The sequence below is a fragment of the Somniosus microcephalus genome, chromosome 5 (assembly GCF_052327205.1).
Source record: "Somniosus microcephalus isolate GS21.2 chromosome 5, FLI_Smic_1.0, whole genome shotgun sequence".
In the NCBI taxonomy this organism is placed as follows: domain Eukaryota; kingdom Metazoa; phylum Chordata; class Chondrichthyes; order Squaliformes; family Somniosidae; genus Somniosus; species Somniosus microcephalus.
Genome location: NC_140991.1, coordinates 4,783,549 through 4,808,215, shown reverse-complemented (window position 1 = coordinate 4,808,215; position 24,667 = coordinate 4,783,549). Strand labels below are relative to the sequence as shown.

At 47.9% G+C, this 24,667-nt stretch overlaps 1 protein-coding gene across 1 annotated transcript in view; it reads right to left on the bottom strand.

Annotated features, from left to right (window-relative positions):
- LOC147116825 (fucolectin-like) overlaps positions 1-22,808 on the bottom strand; it is a 43,631-nt gene extending 20,823 nt beyond the window's left edge. Inside the window, exons 1-3 of the mRNA XM_085987238.1 lie at positions 22,729-22,808; positions 6,550-6,620; positions 4,999-5,278 (exon numbers count right to left, since the gene is read on the bottom strand). Coding sequence (XP_085843364.1) covers positions 4,999-5,278; positions 6,550-6,616 — 347 coding nt within the window. The 5' untranslated portion in view covers positions 6,617-6,620; positions 22,729-22,808. The remainder of the gene's footprint in view (positions 1-4,998; positions 5,279-6,549; positions 6,621-22,728) is intronic.
- Between the last annotated feature and the right edge of the window lie 1,859 nt (positions 22,809-24,667).

Here is a 24,667-nt window from a genome sequence, read left to right as displayed (position 1 = left end):
GTAGATTGTGAGGATGTGGATTGTGGGGATGTGGATTGTGAGGATGTGGATTGTGGAGGGTGTGGATTGTGAGGATGTGGATTGTGAGGATGTGGATTGTGGGGATGTGGATTGTGGGGATGTGGATTCTGAGGATGTAGATTGTGGAGGATGTAGATTGTGGGGATGTAGATTGTGAGGATGTGGATTGTGGGGATGTGGATTATGAGGATGTGGATTGTGGAGGATGTGGATTGTGAGGATGTGGATTGTGAGGATGTGGATTGTGGAGGATGTGGATTGTGGAGGATGTAGATTGTGGGGATGTGGATTGTGAGGATGTGGATTGTGAGGATGTGGATTGTGGGGATGTGGATTGTGGGGATGTAGATTGTGGGGATGTAGATTGTGAGGATGTGGATTGTGAGGATGTGGATTGTGAGGATGTGGATTGTGAGGATGTGGATTGTGAGGATGTGGATTGTGGAGGATGTAGATTGTGGGGATGTGGATTGTGAGGATGTGGATTGTGGGGATGTGGATTGTGGAGGATGTGGATTGTGAGGATGTGGATTGTGAGGATGTGGATTGTGGGGATGTGGATTGTGGAGGATGTGGATTGTGGGGATGTTGATTGTGAGGATGTGGATTGTGAGGATGTAGATTGTGAGGATGTGGATTGTGAGGATGTGGATTGTGGGGATGTGGATTGTGGGGATGTGGATTGAGGGGATGCAGATTGTGGGGATGTAGATTGTGGGGATGTGGATTGTGAGGATGTGGATTGTGAGGATGTAGATTGTGGGGATGTGGATTGTGAGGATGTGGATTGTGGGGATGTGGATTGTGGGGATGTGGATTGTGGGGATGTAGATTGTGGGGATGTGGATTGTGAGGATGTGGGTTGTGAGGATGTGGATTGTGAGTATGTGGATTGTGAGGATGTGGATTGTGGGGATGTAGATTGTGGGGATGTGGATTGTGAGGATGTGGATTGTGAGGTTGTAGATTGTGGGGATGTGGATTGTGAGGATGTGGATTGTGAGGATGTGGATTGTGGGGATGTGGATTGTGAGGATGTGGATTGTGAGGATGTGGATTGTGAGGATGTGGATTGTGAGGATGTGGATTGTGAGGATGTGGATTGTGAGGATGTGGATTGTGGGGATGTAGATTGTGGGGATGTGGATTGTGAGGATGTGGATTGTGAGGATGTAGATTGTGGGGATGTGGATTGTGAGGATGTGGATTGTGAGGATGTGGATTGTGAGGATGTGGATTGTGGGGATGTGGATTGTGAGGATGTGGATTGTGAGGATGTGGATTGTGAGGATGTGGATTGTGGGGATGTGGATTGTGAGGATGTAGATTGTGAGGATGTGGATTGTGAGGATGTGGATTGTGAGGATGTGGATTGTGAGGATGTAGATTGTGAGGATGTAGATTGTGAGGATGTGGATTGTGAGGATGTGGATTGTGAGGATGTGGATTGTGAGGATGTGGATTGTGAGGATGTGGATTGTGGGGATGTGGATTGTGAGGATGTAGATTGTGAGGATGTGGATTGTGAGGATGTGGATTGTGAGGATGTGGATTGTGGGGATGTGGATTGTGAGGATGAGGATTGTGAGGATGTGGATTGTGAGGATATGGATTGTGAGGATGTGGATTGTGGGGATGTGGATTGTGAGGATGTGGATTGTGAGGATGTGGATTGTGAGGATGTGGATTGTGGGGATGTGGATTGTGAGGATGTGAATTGTGAGGATGTGGATTGTGAGGATGTGGATTGTGAGGATGTGGATTGTGGGGATGTGGATTGTGGGGATGTGGATTGTGAGGATGTGGATTGTGGGGATGTGGATTGTGAGGATGTGGATTGTGGGGATGTAGATTGTGAGGATGTGGATTGTGAGGATGTGGATTGTGGGGATGTAGATTGTGGGGATGTAGATTGTGGGGATGTAGATTGTGAGGATGTGGATTGTGGGGATGAGGATTGTGAGGATGTGGATTGTGAGGATGTGGATTGTGGGGATGTAGATTGTGAGGATGTGGATTGTGGGGATGTAGATTGTGAGGATGTGGATTTTGAGGATGTGGATTGTGGGGATGTAGATTGTGAGGATGTGGATTGTGAGGATGTGGATTGTGAGGATGTGGATTGTGAGGATGTGGGTTGTGAGGATGTGGATTGTTAGGATGTAGATTGTGAGGATGTGGATTGTGAGGATGTGAATTGTGGGGATGTGAATTGTGAGGATGTGGATTGTGAGGATGTGGATTGTGAGGATGTGGATTGTGAGGGTGTGGATTGTGAGGATGAAGATAGTGAGGATGTGGATTGTGAGGATGTGGATTGTGAGGATGTGGATTGTTAGGATGTGGATTGTGAGGATGTGGATTGTGAGGATGTGGATTGTGAGGATGTGGATTGTGAGGATGTGGATTGTGAGGATGTGGATTGTGAGGATGTGGATTGTGAGAATGTGGATTGTGGGGATGTGGATTGTGAGGATGTGGATTGTGAGGATGTGGATTGTGAGGATGTGGATTGTGAGGATGTGGATTGTGAGGATGTGGATTGTGAGGATGTAGATTGTGAGGATGTGGATTGTGGGGATGTGGATTGTGAGGATGTGGATTGTGAGGATGTGGATTGTGAGGATGTGGATTGTGAGGATGTGGATTGTGGGGATGTGGATTGTGGAGGATGTGGATTGTGAGGATGTGGATTGTGAGGATGTGGATTGTGAGGATGTGGATTGTGAGGATGTGGATTGTGAGGATGTGGATTGTGAGGATGTGGATTGTGAGGATGTGGATTGTGAGGATGTAGATTGTGGGGTTGTGGATTGTGAGGATGTAGATTGTGAGGATGTGGAATGTGGGGATGTGGATTGTGGGGATGTGGATTGTGGGGATGTGGATTGTGAGGATGTGGATTGTGAGGATGTGGATTGTGAGGATGTGGATTGTGAGGATGTGGATTGTGAGGATGTGGATTGTGAGGATGTGGATTGTGAGGATGTGGATTGTGGAGGATGTAGATTGTGAGGATGTGGATTGTGAGGATGTGGATTGTGAGGATGTGGATTGTGAGGATGTGGATTGTGAGGATGTGGATTGTGAGGATGTGGATTGTGAGGATGTGGATTGTGAGGATGTGGATTGTGGAGGATGTAGATTGTGGAGGATGTGGAATGTGAGGATGTGGATTGTGAGGATAATGTCATAGAATCATAGAGTTATACAGCACAGAAAGATGCCCTTCGGCCCATCGCGTCCGCGCCGGCCATCAAGCCCTGTCTAATCTAATCCCATTTTCCAGCACTTGGTCCGTAGCTTTGTATGCTATGGCATTTCAAGTGCTCATCCAAATGCTTCTTGAATGTTGTGAGGGTTCCTGCCTCTACTACCCTTTCAGGCAGTGAGTTCCAGAATCCAACCACCATCTCGGTGAAAAAGTTCTTTCTCAAATCCCCTCCAAACATCCTGCCCCTTACCTTGAATCTATGCCTCCTTGTTATTGACCCCTCTACTAAGGGAAAAAGTTCCCTTCTATCTACCCTATCTATGCCCCTCATAATTTTGTACACCTCAATCAGGTCCCCCCTCAGCCTTCTCTGCTCCAAGGAAAACAAGCCCAGCCTGTCCAGTCTTTCTTCATAGCTGAAGCGCTCCAGCCCAGGTAACATCCTGGTGAATCTCCTCTGCACCCTCTCCAAAGCAATCACATCCTTCCTATAGTGTGGCGACCAGAACTGCACACAGTATTCCAGCTGTGGCCTAACCAGCGTTTTGTACAGCTCCATCATAACCTCCCTGCTCTTATATTCTATGCCTCGGCTAATGAAGACAAGTATCCCATATGCCTTTATAACCACCTTATCCACCTGTTCTGCTGCCTTCAGGGATCTATGTACATGCACACCAATGTCCCTCTGATCCTCTGTCTTTCCTAGGGTCTTACTATTCATTGTGTATTCCCTTGCCTTGTTAGTCCCTCCAAAATGCATCACCTCACACTTTTCAGGGTTAAATTCCATTTGCCACTGTTCCGCCCATCTGACCAACCCATCTATATCGTCCTGCAGACTGAGGCTACCCTCCTCGCTATTTACCACCCCACCAATTTTCATGTCATCTGCGAACTTACTGATCATACCTTTTACATTCACATCCAAATCATTAATGTAGACCACAAACAGCAAGGGACCCAGCACCGATCCCTGCGGTACCCCACTGGACACAGGCTTCTAGTCACAAAAACAACCTTCGACCATCACCCTCTGCCTTCTGCCACTAAGCCAGTTTTGGATCCAATGTGCCAAGGCACCCTGGATCCCATGGGCTCTTACATTCTTGACCAATCTCCTGTGCGGGTCTTTATCGAAAGCCTTACTGAAATCCATGTATACACATCCACTGCACTACCCTCATCCACACACCTAGTCACCCCCTTGAAAAATTCAATCAAATTGGTCAGACATGATCTTCCCTTGACAAAGCCATGCTGACTATCCCTGATTAATCCTTGCCTCTCCAAGTGGAGACTAATTCTGTCCCTCAGAATTTTTTCCAATAATTTCCCTACCACTGATGTTAGGCTCACTGGCCTGTAATTCCCTGGTTTATCCCTACTACCGTTCTTGAATAATGGTACTACGTTAGCTGTCCTCCAGTCCTCTGGCACATCCCCTGTGGCCAGAGAGGTTTTGAAAACGTGTGTCAGAGCCCCTACAATCTCCTCCTTTGCCTCACACAGCAGCCTGGGATACATCTTGTCCAGATGTGGATTGTGAGGATGTGGATTGTGAGGATGTGGATTGTGGAGGATGTGGATTGTGGAGGTTGTGGATTGTGAGGATGTGGATTGTGGAGGATGTGGATTGTGGAGGATGTGAATTGTGGAGGTTGTGGATTGTGAGGATGTGGATTGTGAGGATGTGGATTGTGAGGATGTGGATTGTGAGGATGTGGATTGTGAGGATGTAGATTGCAGTTTGATGCACTTACATCGGGTTGTTGTTGCCGTTATTAACCAGTGAGTCTCCGATGCGAATTTGAGCTCCGTTCAGCCATTGTGGATGCCAATCTGTGTTGGTGATTCTTACAATGAAAACCTTGTAAGATGCCCCTAATTCCACTCTCCACCACGGGTGAGACTGCGTTTGGGTTCTGCTGCAGGATGAATGACAGATTTTGCTGTCATGATTCCCATCAATGGCGTTGTCTGCATCAGAATAATGTGGGTTTGTGGTGGACTGGGTGGCTCGGATCCCAGCCACCAAATTTGCTGAAAATAGAAAGGAGGTAATTGACACAACCCTGAAAGTAGCACGTCTGTTCTCGGGAAACTGCAAGATCTGTGTCTGTGTCTCATCCCTCAGTCTGTGTCTGTGTCTCACCCCTCAGTCTGTGTCTGTGTCTCATCCCTCAGTCTGTGTCTGCATCTCCTCCCTCAGTCTGTGTCTGCGTCTCCTCCCTCAGTCTGTGTCTGTGTCTCATCCCTCAGTCTGTGTCTCATCCCTCAGTCTGTGTCTGTGTCTCATCCCTCAGTCTGTGTCTGTGTCTCATCCCTCAGTCTGTGTCTGCGTCTCCTCCCTCAGTCTGTGTCTGCGTCTCCTCCCTCAGTCTGTGTCTGCGTCTCCTCCCTCAGTCTGTGTCTGCGTCTCATCCCTCCATCTGTGTCTGCGTCTCATCCCTCAGTCTGTGTCTGCGTCTCCTCCCTCAGTCTGTGTCTGCATCTCCTCCCTCAGTCTGTGTCTGCGTCTCCTCCCTCAGTCTGTGTCTGCATCTCCTCCCTCAGTCTGTGTCTGTGCCTCATCCCTCAGTCTGTGTCTGTGCCTCATCCCTCAGTCTGTGTCTGCGTCTCCTCCCTCAGTCTGTGTCTCCTCCCTCAGTCTGTGTCTGCGTCTCCTCCCTCAGTCTGTGTCTGCGTCTCCTCCTTCAGTCTGTGTCTGCGTCTCATCCCTCAGTCTGTGTCTGTGTCTCATCCCTCAGTCTGTGTTTGTGTCTCATCCCTCAGTCTGTGTCTGTGTCTCATCCCTCAGTCTGTGTCTGTGTCTCATCCCTCAGTCTGTGTCTGTGTCTCATCCCTCAGTCTGTGTCTGTGTCTCATCCCTCAGTCTGTGTCTGTGTCTCATCCCTCAGTCTGTGTCTGTGTCTCATCACTCACACACACTCACACCCACACTCACACAGACACACACAGACACACACACACACACACACACAGAAACACACAGACACACACAGACACACACACACAGGCAGAAACACACAGACACACACAGACAGTCACAAACCCTGGCTGGGCCCATTATCCGCTGGTCTCTATCAGAGCTGTGACTGAGCTCAGGTAGCTGCCAGTCAGGGCCAGTCTAATCCAAGGCGGGCTGCTCCTGCTCTCAGTCACTGAGCACTGACCCAGTCTGATCAGCCCCAGTCTGCATCAATAACCAGTGTAAATGCGAATCAAACGCTGACTGAATCTGAGTCCGATCCTTCATACTCTTCCTGCCCATGTTTGTAACTGGTGGTAACTGACACATGTTAATTTCTTACCTTGTGAGTTTCCAGTGTGAATTACCCCACAGAGAAAGGCCAACACCAGCAGGTAATGGTACTTCATTCTTCTGAAATCACAGAGAGAGGGAACTGTTACTGAGATTGGAAACAGGGATTCGTGAGTTGCAGGGAAACGTCAGTGCCCCTGACTGATTTATATTCTAGTGACTTTCGGGCCCTTCGATCTCTCATTGACACCAATCGGTGTCGTATTTTGCCTAACGCTCCTGCAAAGCGCCTTGGGACATTTTACAACCTTCAAGGTGCGATATCAATGCAAGTTGTTGTTGTAGTTGAAGTGCACGCCACCTGCAGGGCCCTGAAGCTGCTGCAGGAACAAGTTTTGCTGCAGCGATACAGAGCCCTGGTTAGAGCACACCTGGAGCACTGGGAGCAGTTCTGGGCACCGCACCTGAGGAAGGATCTAATGGTCTTGGCTGGAGGGCAGTGTAGGTTTACCAGAATGTTACCCAGGCTCCGAGGGGTGGGGGAGTCGAGGACAAGGGGACATAATCTGAAAATCAGAGCCAGGCCATTCAGGAGAGAAGTTAGGACACACTTCTTCACACAAAGGGTGGTCGAAGTGTGGAACTCCCCCCCACAAACAGCAGTAGGCGCTAGCTCAATGAATCATTTCACATCTGAGATTGACAGAGTTTAGCTGAACAAGGGTATTAAGGGACATGGAGCCAATATGGGCGGGCGGAATTAGGATACAGACCAGCCATGATCTGATTGAATGGCGGAACAGGCTCGAGGGGCTGAATGGCCTCCTCCTGTTCCTATGTTCCCGTGCACAATCTAGGCAGTGCCATAAACCAAATGCTCTTCAGACGCAGGCCCAGTCCCTGGCAGTGCTTAAAGCCTGGATGATGGATGAGAACGTCAGCCGTTACCTGAGCACGAGAGGTCAGGAGCAGCAGCTTAGACCTGTAGTGTCAGAGGCTTCTCACTGCTGTCGAGAAACAGCAGCCGGAAGGAGTCCAACACCAATCCTTGATTCTGGAAGTGAAAAAAGGGCCTTTTGTCTTTGGTGCCTGATCCTCTGGTCAAAGAGGGGCCTGGGCCGAGGGTCAGAGCGGGGCCGAGGGTCAGAGCAGGGCCAAGGGTCAGAGCGGGGCCGAGGGTCAGAGAGGGGACTAGGCCGGGGGTCAGAGAGAGGCCGAGGGTCAGAGAGGGGCCGAGGGTCAGAGTGGGGTATGGGCCAGGGGTCAGAGGGGGGCAGAGGGTCAGAGAGGGGCCGAGGTTCAGAGAGGCTTCTGGGCTGGGGGGCAAGGAGGGGTCTGGGTCGAGGGTCAGAGGGGGGCCAAGGGTCAGAGAGGGGCCAAGAGTCAGAGAGACGTCTGGGTCGAGGGTTAGAGAGGGTTCTGGGCCGAGGGTCATAGAAACATAGAAACATAGAAGATAGGAGCAGGTTTAGGTCATTCGGACCCTCGAGCCTGCTCCGCCATTCAATGAGATCATGGCTAATCATCCAAATTCAGTACCCTGTCCCTGCTTTCTCCCCATATCCCTTGATCCCTTTAGCCTTAAGAAATATATCCAACTTCTTATTGAATATATTTATGAATTGGCCTCAACTGCCTTCTGTGGTAGAGAATTCCGCAGGTTCACCACAATCTGGGTGAAGAAATTCCTCCTCCTCTCGGTCCTAAATGGCTCATCCCTTATCTTTAGACTGTGATCACTGGTTCTGGACTCCCCGACCATCGGGAACATCCTTCCTGCATCTAGTCTGTCCAGTCCTGTTAGAATTTTATAAGTTTCAATGAGATCCCCTCTCATTCTTCTAAACTCCAGCGAATACAAGCCCAATCGATCCAATCTCTCTTCATACGTCATTCCTGCCATCCTAGGTATCAGCCTGGTGAAACTTCGCTGAACTCCCTCCATGGCAAGAACATCCTTCCTCAGATCCTTTGGGCTGAGGATCAGCGAGGGGTCTGGGCCGAGGGTCAGAGCTGCCTGGGATGGGGGTCGGAGAGGGGCCTGGGCCAAGGGGTCAAAGAGGTGCCAAGTGTCAAAGAGGGGCCAAGGCGTCAGAGAGGGACACAGGCTGGGGGTCAGTGAGGGGCCGAGGGTCAGAGTGAAGTCAGGGCCGGGGGTCAGAGAAAGGCCTGGGCCAAGGGCTAGAGAGGGGCCTGGGCCATGGTCAGAGAGTGGCCGAGGATCAGAGAGGGGCCAAGGGATCAGGGAGGGGCCGAGGGTCAGAGAGGGTCAGAGAGAGACATGTACAAGGGTCAGAGAGGGGCCGAGGGTCAGAGAGGGGCCGAGGGTCAGAGAGAGGCCGAGGGTCAGAGAGAGGCCGAGGGTCAGAGAGGGGCCAAGGGATCAGAGAGGGGCCAAGGGTCAGAGAGAGGCCTGGGCCGGTGGTCAGAGAGAGGCCTGTACAAGGGTCAGAGAGAGGCCTTGGACAAGGGATCAGACGAGGGCCGAGGGTCTAAGGCCACTTCTTCAAAGCACTCACCAAATTCGACATCTGTCTGGCACTGGGAAGGAAAATGATGCTCGCGAACTGGAACCAGCCACGCGTTGAACACTCTTTCACTCACCTCACCAACAGCCCCTCCATCGTGTGGGAGCTCGCACAGTAGCAACAAGACCACTTTCAGACAACTCCGCCCTGCCGCTGTGCTCTTCTATCTGCTCCCACTTTTTATCTGAAGGAGCTGAAGGAGACCAGGCAGGGTTGGGAGTAAAGCTGGGCCACATTAGTGCCCGGGTACAACAAACCTGGGCGCGCTTGATCTGGACAGGTACAGCAGGCCTTGGCACTGATGGAAAACTGGCAGGTGTTCCAAGTGGGATCACTGGATCATTGATCCGCAATGTTGATATTAGCCATCTAGATAAGAGAGCAAAACAACCACTGCCCATCCTGACAGAAATCAGCTAACTCAACGCAGAGCGGGGGCAGAACATGTGCCCCTCCTGCTCCGTACCCTTCACTCCCTCACCAGATGCTGCATTTCCTACTGATGTGTTTCCTGGTCAATATTCAGCTGTGATTCCCACCACTCAGCTAATCTGTCAGACGCTGGCAGTGCAGTCAAGGCAGAGGAGACAGGGTCTGAACGGCAGAGGCCCAAGGTGACACATGGCCACAGTGGCCAGCACTCTCCTTTCATGTCTGGCAAACGCCTCTCAATACAGCACAGGCTCAGAGCATTGACGTCTCCTCTATGTACCTGTAAGAGTTCTAATTGACGTGCATTTGGCAGAATCTACCCAGTTCCTGGTGCACAGGCTGGTACTGCATGGGTTAGACACAGAGTAAAGCTCCCTCTACACTGTCCCATCAAACACTCCCAGGGCAAGTACAGCATGGGTTAGATACAGAGTAAGGCTCCCTCTACACTGTCCCAACAAACACTCCCAGGGCAGGTACAGCACAGGTTAGATACAGAGTAAAGCTCCCTCTACACTGTCCCATCAAACACTCCCAGGGCAGGAACAGCACAGGTTAGATACAGAGTAAAGCTCCCTCTACACTGTCCCATCAAACACTCCCAGGGCAGGTACAGCACGGGTTAGATACAGAGTAAAGCTCCCTCTACACTGTCCCATCAAACACTCCCAGGGCAGGTAGAGCACGGGTTAGATACAGGGTAAAGCTCCCTCAACACTGTCCCATCAAACACTCCCAGGGCAGGTACAGCTCGGGTTAGATACAGAGTAAAGCTCCCTCTACACTGTCCCATCAAACACTCCCAGGGCAGGTACAGCACGGGTTAGATACAGAGTAAAGCTCCCTCTACACTGTCCCATCAAACACTCTCAGGGCAGGTACAGCAAGGGTTAGATACAGAGTAAAGCTCCCTCTACACTGTCCCATCAAACACTCCCAGGGCAGGTACAGCATGGGTTAGATACAGAGTAAAGCTCCCTCTACACTGTCCCATCAAACTCTCCCAGGGCAGGTACAGCACGGGTTAGATACAGAGTAAAGCTCTCTCTACACTGTCCCATCAAACACTCCCAGGGCAGGTACAGCATGGGTTAGATACAGAGTAAATCTCCCTCTACACTGTCCCATCAAACACTCCCAGGGCAGTTAGAGCACGGGTTAGATACAGGGTAAAGCTCCCTCTACACTGTCCCATCAAACACTCCCAGGGCAGGTACAGCATGGGTTAGATAGCGAGTAAAGCTCCCTCTACACTGTCCCATCAAACACTCCCAGGGCAGGCACAGCACGGGTTAGATACAGAGTAAAGCTCCCTCTACACTGTCCCATCAAACACTCCCAGGGCAGGTACAGCACAGGTTAGATACAGAGTAAAGCTCCCTCTACACTGTCCCATCAAACACTCCCAAGGCAGGTACAGCACGGGTTAGATACAGAGTAAAGCTCCCTCTACACTGACCCATCAAACACTCCCAGGGCAGGTACAGCATGAGTTAGATACAGAGTAAAGCTCCCTCTACACTGTCCCATCAAACACTCCCAGGGCAGGTACAGCATGGGTTAGATACAGAGTAAAGCTCCCTCTACACTGTCCCATCAAACTCTCCCAGGGCAGGTACAGCACGGGTTAGATACAGAGTAAAGCTCTCTCTACACTCTCCCATCAAACACTCCCAGGGCAGGTACAGCATGGGTTAAATACAGAGTAAATCTCCCTCTACACTGTCCCATCAAACACTCCCAGGGCAGGTACAGCACAGGGTAGATACAGAGTGATGCTCCCTCTACACTGTCCCATCAAACACTCCCAAGGCAGGTACAGCACGGGTTAGATACAGAGTAAAGCTCCCTCTACACTGACCCATCAAACACTCCCAGGGCAGGTACAGCACGGGTTAGATACAGAGTAAAGCTCCCTCTACACTGTCCCATCAAACTCTCCCAGGGCAGGTACAGCACGGGTTAGATACAGAGTAAAGCTCCCTCTACACTGTCCCATCAAACACTCCCAGGGCAGGTACAGCACGGGTTAGATACAGAGTAAAGCTCCCTCTACACTGTCCCATCAAACACTCCCAGGGCAGGTACATAATGGGTTAGATACAGAGTAAAGCTCCCTCTACACTGTCCCGTCAAACAATCCCAGGGCAGGCACAACATGTGTTAGATACAGAGTAAAGCTCCCTCTACACTGTCCCCATCAAACACTCCCAGGGCAGGTACAGCACGGGTTAGATACAGTGTAAAGCTCCCTCTACACTATCCCATCAAACACTCCCAGGGCAGGTACAGCACGGGTTAGATAGCGAGTAAAGCTCCCTCTACACTGTCCCCATCAAACAATCCCAGGGCAGGCACAACATGTGTTAGATACAGAGTAAAGCTCCCTCTACACTGTCCCCATCAAACACTCCCAGGGCAGGTACAGCACGGGTTAGATACAGTGTAAAGCTCCCTCTACACTGTCCCATCAAACACTCCCAGGGCAGGTACAGCATGTGTTAGATACAGAGTAAAACTCATTTAGTAAAGGGGAGGGGCCAGGCGCAGTCCGTCCCGGCGTCCAGCTGGGCCACCAGGGATCGGGAGTGCCGGCAAACAAGTCTGGCACTTGAGGATTGCTGGGATCACGGGAAGCAGCCTGCACCCCACGGGGGGCTTCACGGGGGCCGGGGACCGCAACGGAGGCATGTGCTGCCAGGCGGCCAGCAACAAAAATGGCTGCCAGGCAGCCAGCAACAAAAATGGCCGCCCGCCACCTCCCCTTGAACTAGTGCCGCCCCGGCCGCAGATCGGCCCCCCCTGACCACGGCGGACATAGCGTCCGGCGGTAATTGGGGGGACATCACCTAATATTACAGCCGGGGCGCAAGCGGGGCGCTGCTCATGGCGATGACGTCATCGGTGGCGGCACAGCGCCGCGTGGCACTAACTGTTAGCGTTGCCGCTAACCTCCCACTGGATTTCGCAGCAAGCGTTAGCGGCGCCACCTCAAGGCGCTAGTTGATTTGCAAATCTACTGAGTTTAGCCCATCTAGTGTCCATCTGGAATAAGATTCGAGAAGCAGCCAGTGAGCATTTGACGATTTCCCATTCACTCCCGACCCCAGGTGTGGCCCTCAGCGAGTTACCTCCTCCTGTTGCTGGGACACTACTGACAGCATCATATGGCGGTGACCTTCTCTATTTTCTGCTTTGTCCCACTCCAGCTCTTTCTTCACACACCTAATCTTGTTTTTCACCTATTTCTGTATATATTTTTTTACAGGCCAATGGTCCTCCTCCCTCTCCCATCATTAATCTCACCCCTCGCTTCTCCTTATATCCTTCATCATTCAGCCCACTGCTCTCTGCTTTCATCACTCATCCCTCACCATCTTCCCATCAGCCCTGTAGCAAACAACATGTGGTTAGAGTCTGGTCAAGTATAATTAAAAACCAGAAGTCTGTTGTTGCTATAAATAGATTGAAACCGCTATCAGTGTCCACCAGTTGAGATGTTATCACTAGTAGTTTAAATAGAAAGGAAGGGCAACAGAGTAAAGGAGAGGAAGGAACAGCCAGGGATCATGTTAACTGAAACCCTGCTCATTGTTTGAGGCTCGTGAGTATTATTGTATAATCTGTAATTAAGAACATAAGAAATAGGAGCAGGAGTCGGCCACACGGCCCCTCGAGCCTGCTCCGCTATTCAATAAGATCATGGCTGATCATCGACCTCAACTCCACTTTCCCGCCGATCTCCATATCCCTCAATTTCCAAAAAAATTCTGTGCCTTGTAATAACCAAGTCACCCCCTTATACTGACTATCTAAAATTGTGTAGAAAATAGAGTATAATTGTTAAGTATGATATAAATTAAAAAGGATTTGATAATCAATGAAAAATAAAGTCTGATAATTAACAAACCAGGATTACATGGGATTACACCGGATCTACGGCACAGAAACAGGCCATTCGGCCCAACCAGTCCATGCCGGCGTTTATGCTCCACTCGAGCCTCCTCCTGTCTTTCCTCATCAAACTCTATCAGTATAACCCTCGATTCCCTTCTCCCTCAGATGCTTGTCCAGCCTCCCCTTAAATGTATCGATACTATTCGCTTCAACCACTCCCTGCGGTAGCGAGTTCCACATTCTCACCACACTCTGGGTAAAGAAGTTTCTTCTGCATTCCCTATTGGATTTCTCGGTGACTATCTTATATTGATGGCCTCTAGTTCTGCTCTTCCCCACAAGTGGAAACATTCTCTCTGTATCCACTCTATCAAAACCTTTCATGATTTTAAAGACCTCTATTAGGTCACCCCTCAGCCTTCTTTTTTCAAGAGAAAAGAGACCCAGCCTGTTCATCGTTTCCTGATATGTATACCCTCGCATTTCTGGTATCATCCTTGTAAATCTTCTCTGCACCCTCTCCAGTGCCTCTATATCCTTTTTTAATATGGCGACCAGAACTGTACACAGTACTCTAAGTGTGGTCTAACCAAGGTTCGATACAGGTTTAGCATAACTTCACTACTTTTCAATTCTATCCCTCTAGAAATAAACCCTAGTGCTTGGTTTGCTTTTTTATGGCCTTGCTAACCTGTGTCGCAACTTTTAGTGATTTGTGTATTTGTACTCCGAGATCCCTTTGTTCCTCTACCCACCCAGACTCGCACTCTCCAAGTAATGAGTGACCTCCCTATTCTTCCTACCAAAATGTAATGGCCCAGAAATTCCAGAACGGGGCTTGCAGCGCGTGCAAGCCCCGTATTTGCACTTACCCCGCGCTCGTGCCGATCAGCTTCTGGGACGCCTGAACTTGCAGAAATAGAAAGCACATTCCCGGGCAGCGTATGACGTCACGCCGCCCAGGAGTGCAGCCAGCGTGAAGCCAGGAGCGTGCAGTGTAAGTGAGACACGCCCCTTGAGGTCTCAGTTTCACTGGACACGCCCCCAATGTTTCTGTCAAGCTGCTAAGGATTTTTACATGCAAAGCAGCAGGTTAAATAGGATTTTGGAAGTTTTTTGAAGATTTTGGTAACTTTTATAAACTTTTTAAAATGTTTACATTATTTTGAGTAATCTGAAGTAGTTTTAAAGAGAATTAAAGCAATTTAAAGACTTTTAAAAGCCATAAAAGAATTTTTTAAATTCCATTTATTTATTTAGCAATGTCGTCGTCATACGTGTCTTCACACTGTTCCCTTTGGGGAACTGTATGAAGTGGTGGAAGCATTTATGGCCATGATTAACGCTCATTCCGTGACCGTAACCATCTTTGAACCAGCCATTAGGGCGGTTAGTCCTATGGCGGGAGGGTTTTACGGGCTCCCACAAGCTATACAAGGAGGGGGGGCCACCCACACACACGGACGCAAATATCCCACTGGATGTCAACCCAGAATTTAGAGCCGGAGCTCCGACTTCACTTGCCGGGACTGTCTGGAGCGGGGTTCGAAACCCTACGCTGATCTGGCCCAGCGGCGGGGATCCTACCGCTATGACAAAGGCCCAATCCAATTAGCAACGTGAAATGGCAGCATAGGGCTCCAGTCACGGGGAGGGAAAAGGCGCAGGAAACGTATGGGTGTCACCTTTTGTGCGGAGTGGGCCTTTTGCGTAGCAGTAAGCATCCCCGCCGCTGGGCCAGAAGGAGTAGGGTTTTGAACCCCACTCCAGACAGTCCCGGCAAGTGGAGTCGGAGCTCCAACTTTAAATTCTGGGTGGACATCCAGCGGGATGCTTGCGTCCGTGGGTGTTGGTGGCCCCCCCCCCCCCTCAGATGGGTTGTGGGAGCCCGTAAAACCCGCCCGCCATAGGACTAACCACCCTAATGGCTGGTTCAAAGATGGTTACGGTCACGGAATGAGCATTAATCACGGCTATAAATCCTTCCACCACTTCATACAGTTCCCCAAAGGGAACAGTGTGAGGATACGTACGATGATGACCTCTTGCGCAATGCACCTCCTTGGACCCTCAGTCGCAGATGCGAGGGGGCAAGTTGTGCAATTGTTAAATGTTTTATTTTATTGACATGTAAAATGTTGGCCCAGTAATTCCCTTCCAAATGCGCTAGTACGGTCGGGGTACTTACGCATCTGGCCGGATGAAATGCCGGTTTTCAGCATGCACAGTGCATGTGGGGAAAACCGGCATTTCCTGTCCTCTGAACGAAGGGGTTCAGAGGCAGAACGCGTGCGACTGCACAGGCAGCGCGTGCGCGGTATAATTCGCCGCTTTCATTAATGCTTTCAGTGAGGTCCAGTCATTACAACTTACACATGAAAAAAGCATGGGTACAGTTGCTCCAGAGGCTGCGGAGGAAGATATTTCTTATCGTGGAGCTTCTGAAAGTATGTATGTCTGTATATATTCCTTTGCGTGTTATGTATATATTCCTTTACTTATGTGTATGAATGTATTATTTAATTATGACTTTCAGAGAAAGTAACTTATTGGAAAATCATAATTAAAAATATACATTCATACACATTAGTAAAGGAATATAAAACATACATACATATACGTAAAGGAATATATGTGGATATACATACATAACTCATTCTCACATTCCATTCACACAGCCACAATTGCTCCTTCTACCTACCGTTCTGAAAACCCGTTTAAAAAAAAAAAATTAAAGTTTAAAACTTAGTTAAAATTTCTTAAAATAACTTCCCTCCCTTTCCCAAACCTAAATATTGCATTTCATACGCTCCTCCATAAAATATATCTCCTTCCCCAGCCAATGAACAACTTTACACTTGCTTTTTTCAAATGCAAGTTCTAGGGACTTACCCTCACTGAATCCATCAGTGAAATCTACAAAGTTCACTGCGCAAGCACTGCCTGTGCAGTCGCACGCGCTGTGAATAGACCTCGGGTCTGGAAATGCCGGCGTTCCCCGCATGCGCTGTTCCTGCTGAACGCCGGCATTTCCAACGGCCAGATGCGTGAGTAACCCGACCGTACTCACGCTTCTGGCCTGGAATTTCTGGCCCTATACCTCACATTTATCTGTGTTGAACTTCATTTGCCAATTATATGCCCATTCTGCAAGTTTATTAATGTCCTCCTGTAATTTGTTGCAGTCCTGCTCAGTATTGACTGTCCCACCAATTTGGTGTCATCTGCAAATTTAGAAATTGTGTTTTTGATTCCAAAGTCTAATTTGTTAATATAAATTGTGAACAACAGTGGTCCCAGCACTGATCCTTGTGGAACACCACTGCCCACGTTCTATCACTGTGAATAGCTACCCTTTACTCCCACTCTCTGCTTTCTGTCCTGAAGACAGCCAGCAATCCATTCTGATACTTGTCCCCTGACTCCACATTCTCTGACCTTGTTCATCAGTCTATTATGGGGTACCTTATCGAAGGCCTTTTGAAAATCTAGATGTAGCCTGGCGAAATGGAGCAGCACAGGACACGAACTTTCGTTTTTGGGGTTTTTTATTCTGTATTAATAACTTGGGTCTAGGTTTAGGATGAAATTGTAAATACATAAAACACAGTCGACAAAATACGGCAGTGGCTTGCTGCAAAACAGAACATGAGGCAAACCACAGGTGAAGGCAGTTAATTAACTAACAATCATTATACAAAACAAAACATATCATACCATACATTCGTATGTCCCGTTATCACTTGTCACCTCTTACAAGCAAACAGAAAGTATTAAACTCGTTCGAAACGTAGCCCCAAGGACTCAGCAACAATTTTAACAAAGGTTAACACCAGCACATGGTGGGACAATCGACAAGCATCCCCGTGATATCGAGTGATTTGGGAAACAATATCACTTTAAAACTATGTCTGGCTGCACTAAATGCTGTTTTAGTTGTACTTTACGCAGACTAAGTTCATTTCAAAAGTCATATTCACCCCAACTCTCCTCAGAGCACACCCCTCACGCTGGATCTAGAAAATGGAGGCTGTGAAGAAAGGGGAGGTTCCTTTGGCATCACATGGCCCTTCCCATAACCCTTTTCTCCTTTTTTCAAATTCTAAAGGGGAAAATGAACCGCGCCATCTAGTGGACTTAAATATTCACTGCATTTTCCCACTTGGCTACATTGATAAATTACATTACTGCATTAACATTGTCTACTCTCTCTGGTACCTCTTCAAAAAGTTCAATAAGGTTGGTCAAGCAAGACTTTCCCTTTTGAAATCCATGTTGACTATTCATGATTATATTTTTGGTTTCTAGATGTTCTTCTATTTTCTCCTTTAGTAGGGATTCCATTATTTTTCCTACCACCGATATTAAGCTGATTGGTCTATAATTCCCTGGACATGTTCTATCTCCCTTCTTAAATATCGGTATTACGTTGTCTATCCACCAGTCCTCTGGCACTACACCTTTTACTAACAAATTATTAAATATGTGTAGTAATGCCTCTGCTATCTCTTCTCGAGATTCTTTTTAAATGTGTGGATGCAATCCAGGGCTTTTATCCTCTTTGAGTTTGATTATTTTATTTATTATATCCCTTCTTTTTATTTTAAATGCACTGATCTCATTACTAATCTCATCACCCAATGTCATGTCCACCTGTTCTATCTCCCTGGTAAATACTGAAGCAAAATAATGATTTAATATTTCTGCCCTCTCTCTACCATTACCTGTGGTATTATCCTATCCATTAATGGGCCTGTTCCCATCCCAACCTTCCTTTTTTATTGATGTGCCTATAAAATATTTTACTGTTTTGTTTTATGCTCCTTGATAATTTAATTTCATAGTTCTTCTTTGCCACCCTAATTGTTTTTTTGACTTCTCTCTGAATCTTTTCCTTTCTCTCTTATCATGCACTCCGCTGCTGTGTGTGTACTTAATGAATGCCTCTTTCCTTACCCTCAATTGTTCCCTTATGGCTTTATTCATCCATGGAGTCTCATTAGTGTTTAGTTTGTTCTTTCCTTTTAGCAGAATATATTTTTCCTGCACTCTGTTAAACACCATTTTAAATGTTTCCCATTGCTGCTCTACATTGTTTGCCAATATTGTTGGCCGTTTTATTTTCCCAAGTTCTATTCTCAGCCCCTCAAAATCAGCTTTTCTTCAATCTATTAACCTGGTCTTCGTCACACTTATGTCCTTCTCAATTATCATCTTAATGCGCGTTATATTACGGTCACTATTGTTTTTATGTTCCCCTACTTTTACTTCTCTTATCTGCTCTGGTTCATTCCCCATTACTAGATCCAATATAGAATCCTCCCTTGTTGGGTTTTTTACATATTGGGTTAGAAAGGAGTCCTGTACAACATTGTAGGAACTCCATTCCCTTATCCCCTTTACCTGCCTCTTCTGTCCAATTAATTTTGGGGTAGTTGAAATCCCCCATGATTATTATTCTCATTTCCCTAATTTGTCTGCATATTTCTTCCTCCATCTCCCTTCCACTATTAGGCGATCCTTTATAATCTTTTATCTCTATCCACATGGATTCTATTTTTGTCTTGCTGATATCTGCGTCACTTTTTTCTACTGCCATTATGTTATCCCTAATAAGTACAGCTACTCCACCTCCCCTTTTTCCCTCCCTATCGTTTCTAAATATGCTATACCCTGCAATGTTTAATTCCCAGTCCTGATTTTTCTGTAGCCATGTCTCAGTAATCCCTACTATGTCTGGTTCCTCACAACGCATGATTGGCTCCAGCTCCCCTGTTTTATTACGGACACTGTGTGTATTGCTGCACAGACAGTTTAACTCATTTTTAATAGGATTTCCTCTCACTTTATGTTTAACCATCTTTTTAGATTTCTCTTCTATAACTCTATTTATTCCCTTGCGATGAATGTCCTCCCTTACTTTATTCTTTCCTGTGCTCTCTTTTCCTGTTTTGTTTATATTTAGGCTGGTTACCTTTCTTGTAGATCCCTCCCTTGTAGATATTCGGGTCACAGCGGAAAGTACCTGCTTCCCGTCAAGGACAGAGATTCTTACCGACTGACTGAGAATATACATCAAACCCAGTTAATTAGTAACATTTATTGTGCGAGAGGAGAGCTCCAGCTGATAGCTGCTACCACTTAACAGGAGGGTAGGAGGTGGCCTTTCGGCCCATCGAGCCTGTACCGGCTCTTTGGAAGATTCCCACTCCCCCACTCTTTCCCCACAGCCCCTGTAAAGTTTCTCAAGTATCCAGTTCCCTTTTGAAAGTTATTATTGAATCTGCTCCACCGCCCTTTCAGGCAGCACATTCCAGATCACAACTCGCTGCGTAAAAAAATCCTCCTCATCGCCCCGCTGCCTCTTTTGTCAGTCACCTTAAATCTGTGTCCTCTGGTTACCGACCCTTATGCCACTGCTTCTCCTTATTTACTCTTTCAAAACCCCCTCATTATTTTGAACACCTCTATCAAATCTCCCCTTAGCCTTCTCTGCTGTAAGGAGAACAAACCCAGCTTCTCCAGTGTCTCCACATAACGGAAGTCCCTCGTCCCTGCAATCATTCTGGTAAATCTCCCCTGCACCCTCTCTAAGCAGCCTTTTAATAAGACATAAGACATAAGAAATAGGAGCAGGAGTAGGCCAATCGGCCCCTCGAGCCTGCTCCGCCATTCAATAAGATCATGGCTGATCTGATCCTAACCGCCAATCCACTATCACAGAACCATCTCCTGAATCTAACAGAATTAGACACACGAAATAGGATCAGGATCAGGCTACACGGCCCCTGGGCCCGCTCCACTACCCACAGGGCCATGACTGATCCGAACCTAGACTCATGTCCAAATTCCTGCCCGCTCCCCGTAACCCTTAATTCCCTTTACTTCTAGGAAACTGTCTATTTCTGTTTTAAATTTATGCAATGATGTAGCTTCTACAGCTTTTTGGGGCAGCATATTCCATGGACCTCTGAGTGAAGTAGTTCCTCCTCATCTCAGTTTGAAAAAAGAGCAGCCCCTTATTCTAAGACTATGCCCCCTAGTTCTAGTTTCACCCATCATCGGGAACATCTTCCCCGCATCCACCCGCTCCAACCCCTTCACAATCTTATATGTTTCAATAAGATCGCCTCTCATTCTTCTGAACTCCAATGAGTAGAGTCCCAATCTACTCAACCTCTCCTCATATGTCCATCCCCTCATCCCCGGGATTAACCGAGTGAACCTTCTTTGTACTGACTCGAGAGCAAGTATGTCCTTTCTTAAGTATGGACACCAAAACTGTACGCAGTATTCCAGGTGCGGTCTCACCAATACCTTGTACAACTGAAGCAATACCTCCCTATTTTTATATTCTACCCCCCTAGCAATGAAAGCCAACATTCCATTGGCCTTCTTAATCACTTGCTGCACCTGCATACTAACCTTTTGAGTTTCGTGCACCAGGACCCCCAGATCCCTTTGTACTTCAGTACTTTCCAGTTTCTTGCCATTAAGATAATAACTTGCTCTACGATTTTTCCTGCCAAAGTGCATAACCTCACACTTTCCAGTATTATATTCAATCTGCCAAATCTCTGCCCACTTACTTAGCCTGTCGATGTCCCCTTGCAGGTTTTTTATGTCCTCCTCACTCACTACTTTCCCTCCCATCTTAGTATCATCTGCAAACTTTGACATGTTACACTCGGTCCCCTCCTCAGCATAAAAGTTCAATCCTTTATACAGGAAACTCTTTGGTATCCGGCACCGACGGGACCGGGATGGTGCAGGTTGATCAAACGTTCCGGATGACGGAGAGGGTAAATCTACTGTGACTATTTTTAACAAACAAAAATAAAAAAATCAAGAAATGTTCAGTTTACAGTAATTGGGTCCTCACCTACAGAATGTTGTGTTAAATGGATGGTGGAAGATGCTTCATTAAGTACAGTACTGCCAGTTGAGGGTTATCCATAACTCTTTAATTACTCAACAGTAAAACAAAACTTATACAATAATCAGAAGAGACTCCCGGCAGCGCGGGAGAGTCAGACTCCTGTTATTGAGGTGTTCGGACTTCCGACAGCGCCAAGAGGCCGAGTTGTGGCAGTTTGGAGAACTACCCCCACTGACTAACTCGGCCACCGCGGGAGACTCGGACTCGGACTCGGCAACATTGCTGGTTATTCAGGTGTTGTTTTCGGAGCATGAATTTTGCCGGTTAATAGAGAATACCAGATATTTAGGTGCCGTTTAAACGAGAGTTTCCTGTATATGAAATATTCTCTAGTTTATCAGTGAGGCTACCAGAATGTGCCCATCGGCGAGGCTACCAGAATGTGTCCATTGTTCATGTCGGATTTCTCTCCCCTAATTTAACAGAGACATTAACCAATGGATTTAAAGGACAGAATAATAGAAATTTACGGCACAGAAGGAGGCCATTCGGCCCATCATGTCCGTGCCGGCTGACAAAGAGTTATCCCGCCTAATCCCACTTTCCAGCTCTTGGTCCGTAGCCCTGTAGGTTACGGCACTTCAAGTGCACATCCAAGTACTGTTTAAATGTGATGAGGGTCTCTGCCTCTCCCACCCTTTCAGGCAGTGAGTTCCAGACCCCCACCACCCTCTGGGTGAAAAAAGTTCTCCTCAACTCCCCTCTAATCCTCCGACCAATTACTTTAAATCTATGACCCTGGTTATTGACCTCTGCTAAGGGAAATGGGTCCAACCTATCCACTATCTCAGTCCCTCATAATTTTATACAACTCAATTAAATCAATTAAATCTCCCCTCAGCCTCCTCTGTTCCAAAGAAAACAACCCCAGCCTATCAAATCTTTCCTCATAGCTAAAATTCCCCAGCCCAGGCAACAACCTCGTGAATCTCCTCTGTACCCTCTCTAGTGCAATCACATCCTTCCTGTAATGTGGTGACCAGAACTGCACGCAGTACTCTAGCTGCGGCCTATCTAGTGTTTTATACAGTTCAAGCATAACTTCCCTGCTCTTATATTCTATGCCCCAGCTAATAAAGGCAAGTGTCCTGTATGCCTTCTTAACCACCTTATCTACTTGTCCTGCTACCTTCAGTAGGTTGGTACTTACTCTATAATTGTAGAGAGGACTTTGAAAGGAGTGCATTCAGTGAATGCAGAATAAACTCAGATGTAGCCATTCACAGGGACTGGATTGATGAGTGGGAAAAGCACCCCAACTGCAGAAATAGGTTCCTATTTTGTGCCCTGTCTACTGACTGTAAGCTCTAATACAGATTGAAGATGGACATTGAGGAACAGGATGCTAGGGAAAAGTCCCAGCCTGGATGCACTCCCCGATCCCCAGACTACAATCGGACTGCAGGAAAAGAGATCAGGAAAGCTTGCTCACCTTGTGCAGGATCCTCACAGGTGCTTAGATTGGCGGTTTGGTTAGAGTTTATATCACAGCAGCTTAGAGACGGGTCAGTGTGCAACTGGTCACATGCTGCTGGAGCTGGGTTTCTATTGGCTAAAAGTTTGATGCCATTTGTCAATCTTTGGAAGTATCAATTGAGCAAAACACGCATAAAATAGAAGAACAAGAGGAATTCGCAATACATGTCGGACCGTTACCCAGGATGGGGAAAGAGGGAACGGACTGTTTGAAAGGAGAAGTGCAGCGAGACTGAGAGCTCGGGGCAGGGGGATGGGGGGGGGAGGGGGGACTGAACCAACCCCTTCACAACACTGGTGAACTGTTGGATCTTGAGCTGAGCTTCTGACCCAGGCCCCAAACTGAGGCCAGGATTATGCCCACTGGGAACCTTGGCCTTTGACCCCCGCAGGTATCTGGAGTCAGGAGGTGGACACTAACTGCCTGCCAATGGTGGCCACCCATGTTGCTGCAGGGGGGAGCGGGAATCAAGGGAGTTGCCTATCTAACAAGGAAAGTCTGGCTGAGGTGTCTGGGATGGGAGGACTTTCGAGGGCCCCCTCAGATTGAAGTGAAAGCTGACCCCTGTGCACCATTCCCCAGCATCCCCTTCCACCACAAAAGAAAGTTTGGCCTCCCAAATCTTGAGGTGGGTCCCACAACCTCCGGTTATTGGAAGGAGCCTTCTGGCCTGAACAGGAGCACCTCTGCCGACCATTCGCTGGATCCCCTGGAGGGCCCGTGATGCAGGAGCCCCACCTCTGGCTCCGTGCAAACATGGTCGATGGACACATTTGGGGGAGGTAGAGGCTCCACTCCAATGGCCCGCCGCAGGAAGCTCACCTCAAGGCCAGGATCTGGTCCCGGCCTAGTTTCTGACTTTTCCGAAAGAATCCTGTGAATTTCCCTCCCTAAACCCCTCTGGGAGTCGCTGCCAGGCTGGCATTTATTGCCCATCCCTAGTCGCCCTGAGAAGGTTGTGGTGGGGCTTCTTCTTGACCCACTGCAGTCATTCTTTGTAGTGGTTTTGATAGAACTGAGGGGCTCGCTGGGCCAATTCAGGAGACAGTTAAGAGTCAACCAGGTCTGGCTCACCCCCCTTGAAAATCCTTCTCAAAACTCATCTCTTTGGGTCACTACTTTAAACCTCTCCCTGCCTGGTTAATGACCATGTTCCTCACACCTCTAGGACTTTAGTTAAAGGCACCATAAGAAGATAAAAAATAGGATTAGAAATAGGCCACTTTTCCCCTCGAGCCTGTTATACCATTCAATAAGATCATGGCTGATCTTGGACACAAAGCCATTTCCCAGCCCGCTCCCCATAACCCTTCACTCCCTTATCTTGCAAAACTTTGTCTAGCTCCACTGTAAATGTATTTAATGACCCAGCCTCCACCGCTCTCTGGGGCACAGAATTCCACAGATTTACGACCCACTGAGAGAAGAAATTCCTCCTCATCAATTCTAAATGGGCGACCCTTTATTCTGAATCTATGCCCCCGAGTTCTATATTCCCCCATGAGGGGAAACATCCTCTCTGCATCTACCCTGTCGAGCCCCCTCAGTATCTTATATGTTTCAATAAGATCACCGCTCATTCTTCTAAATTCCAATGAGTATCGGCCGAACCTGCTCAACCTTTCCTCATAACTCAACCCCCTCATCACTGGAATTAATCTAGTGAATCATCTCTGAACTACCTCCAATGTGGGGTTACAGGGTTACGGGGATAGGGCTTGTGTGGGATGGCTGTCGGTGTAGGGACCGGGTGCTAGGGTTTGGATGATCAGCCATGATCCCGTTGAATGGCGGAGCAGGCTCGAAGGGCTGAATGGCCTACTCCTGCTCCTATCTTCTATGTTTTTATGTTTCTATGCAAGTATATTCTTCCTTAAATAAGGAGACAAAAACT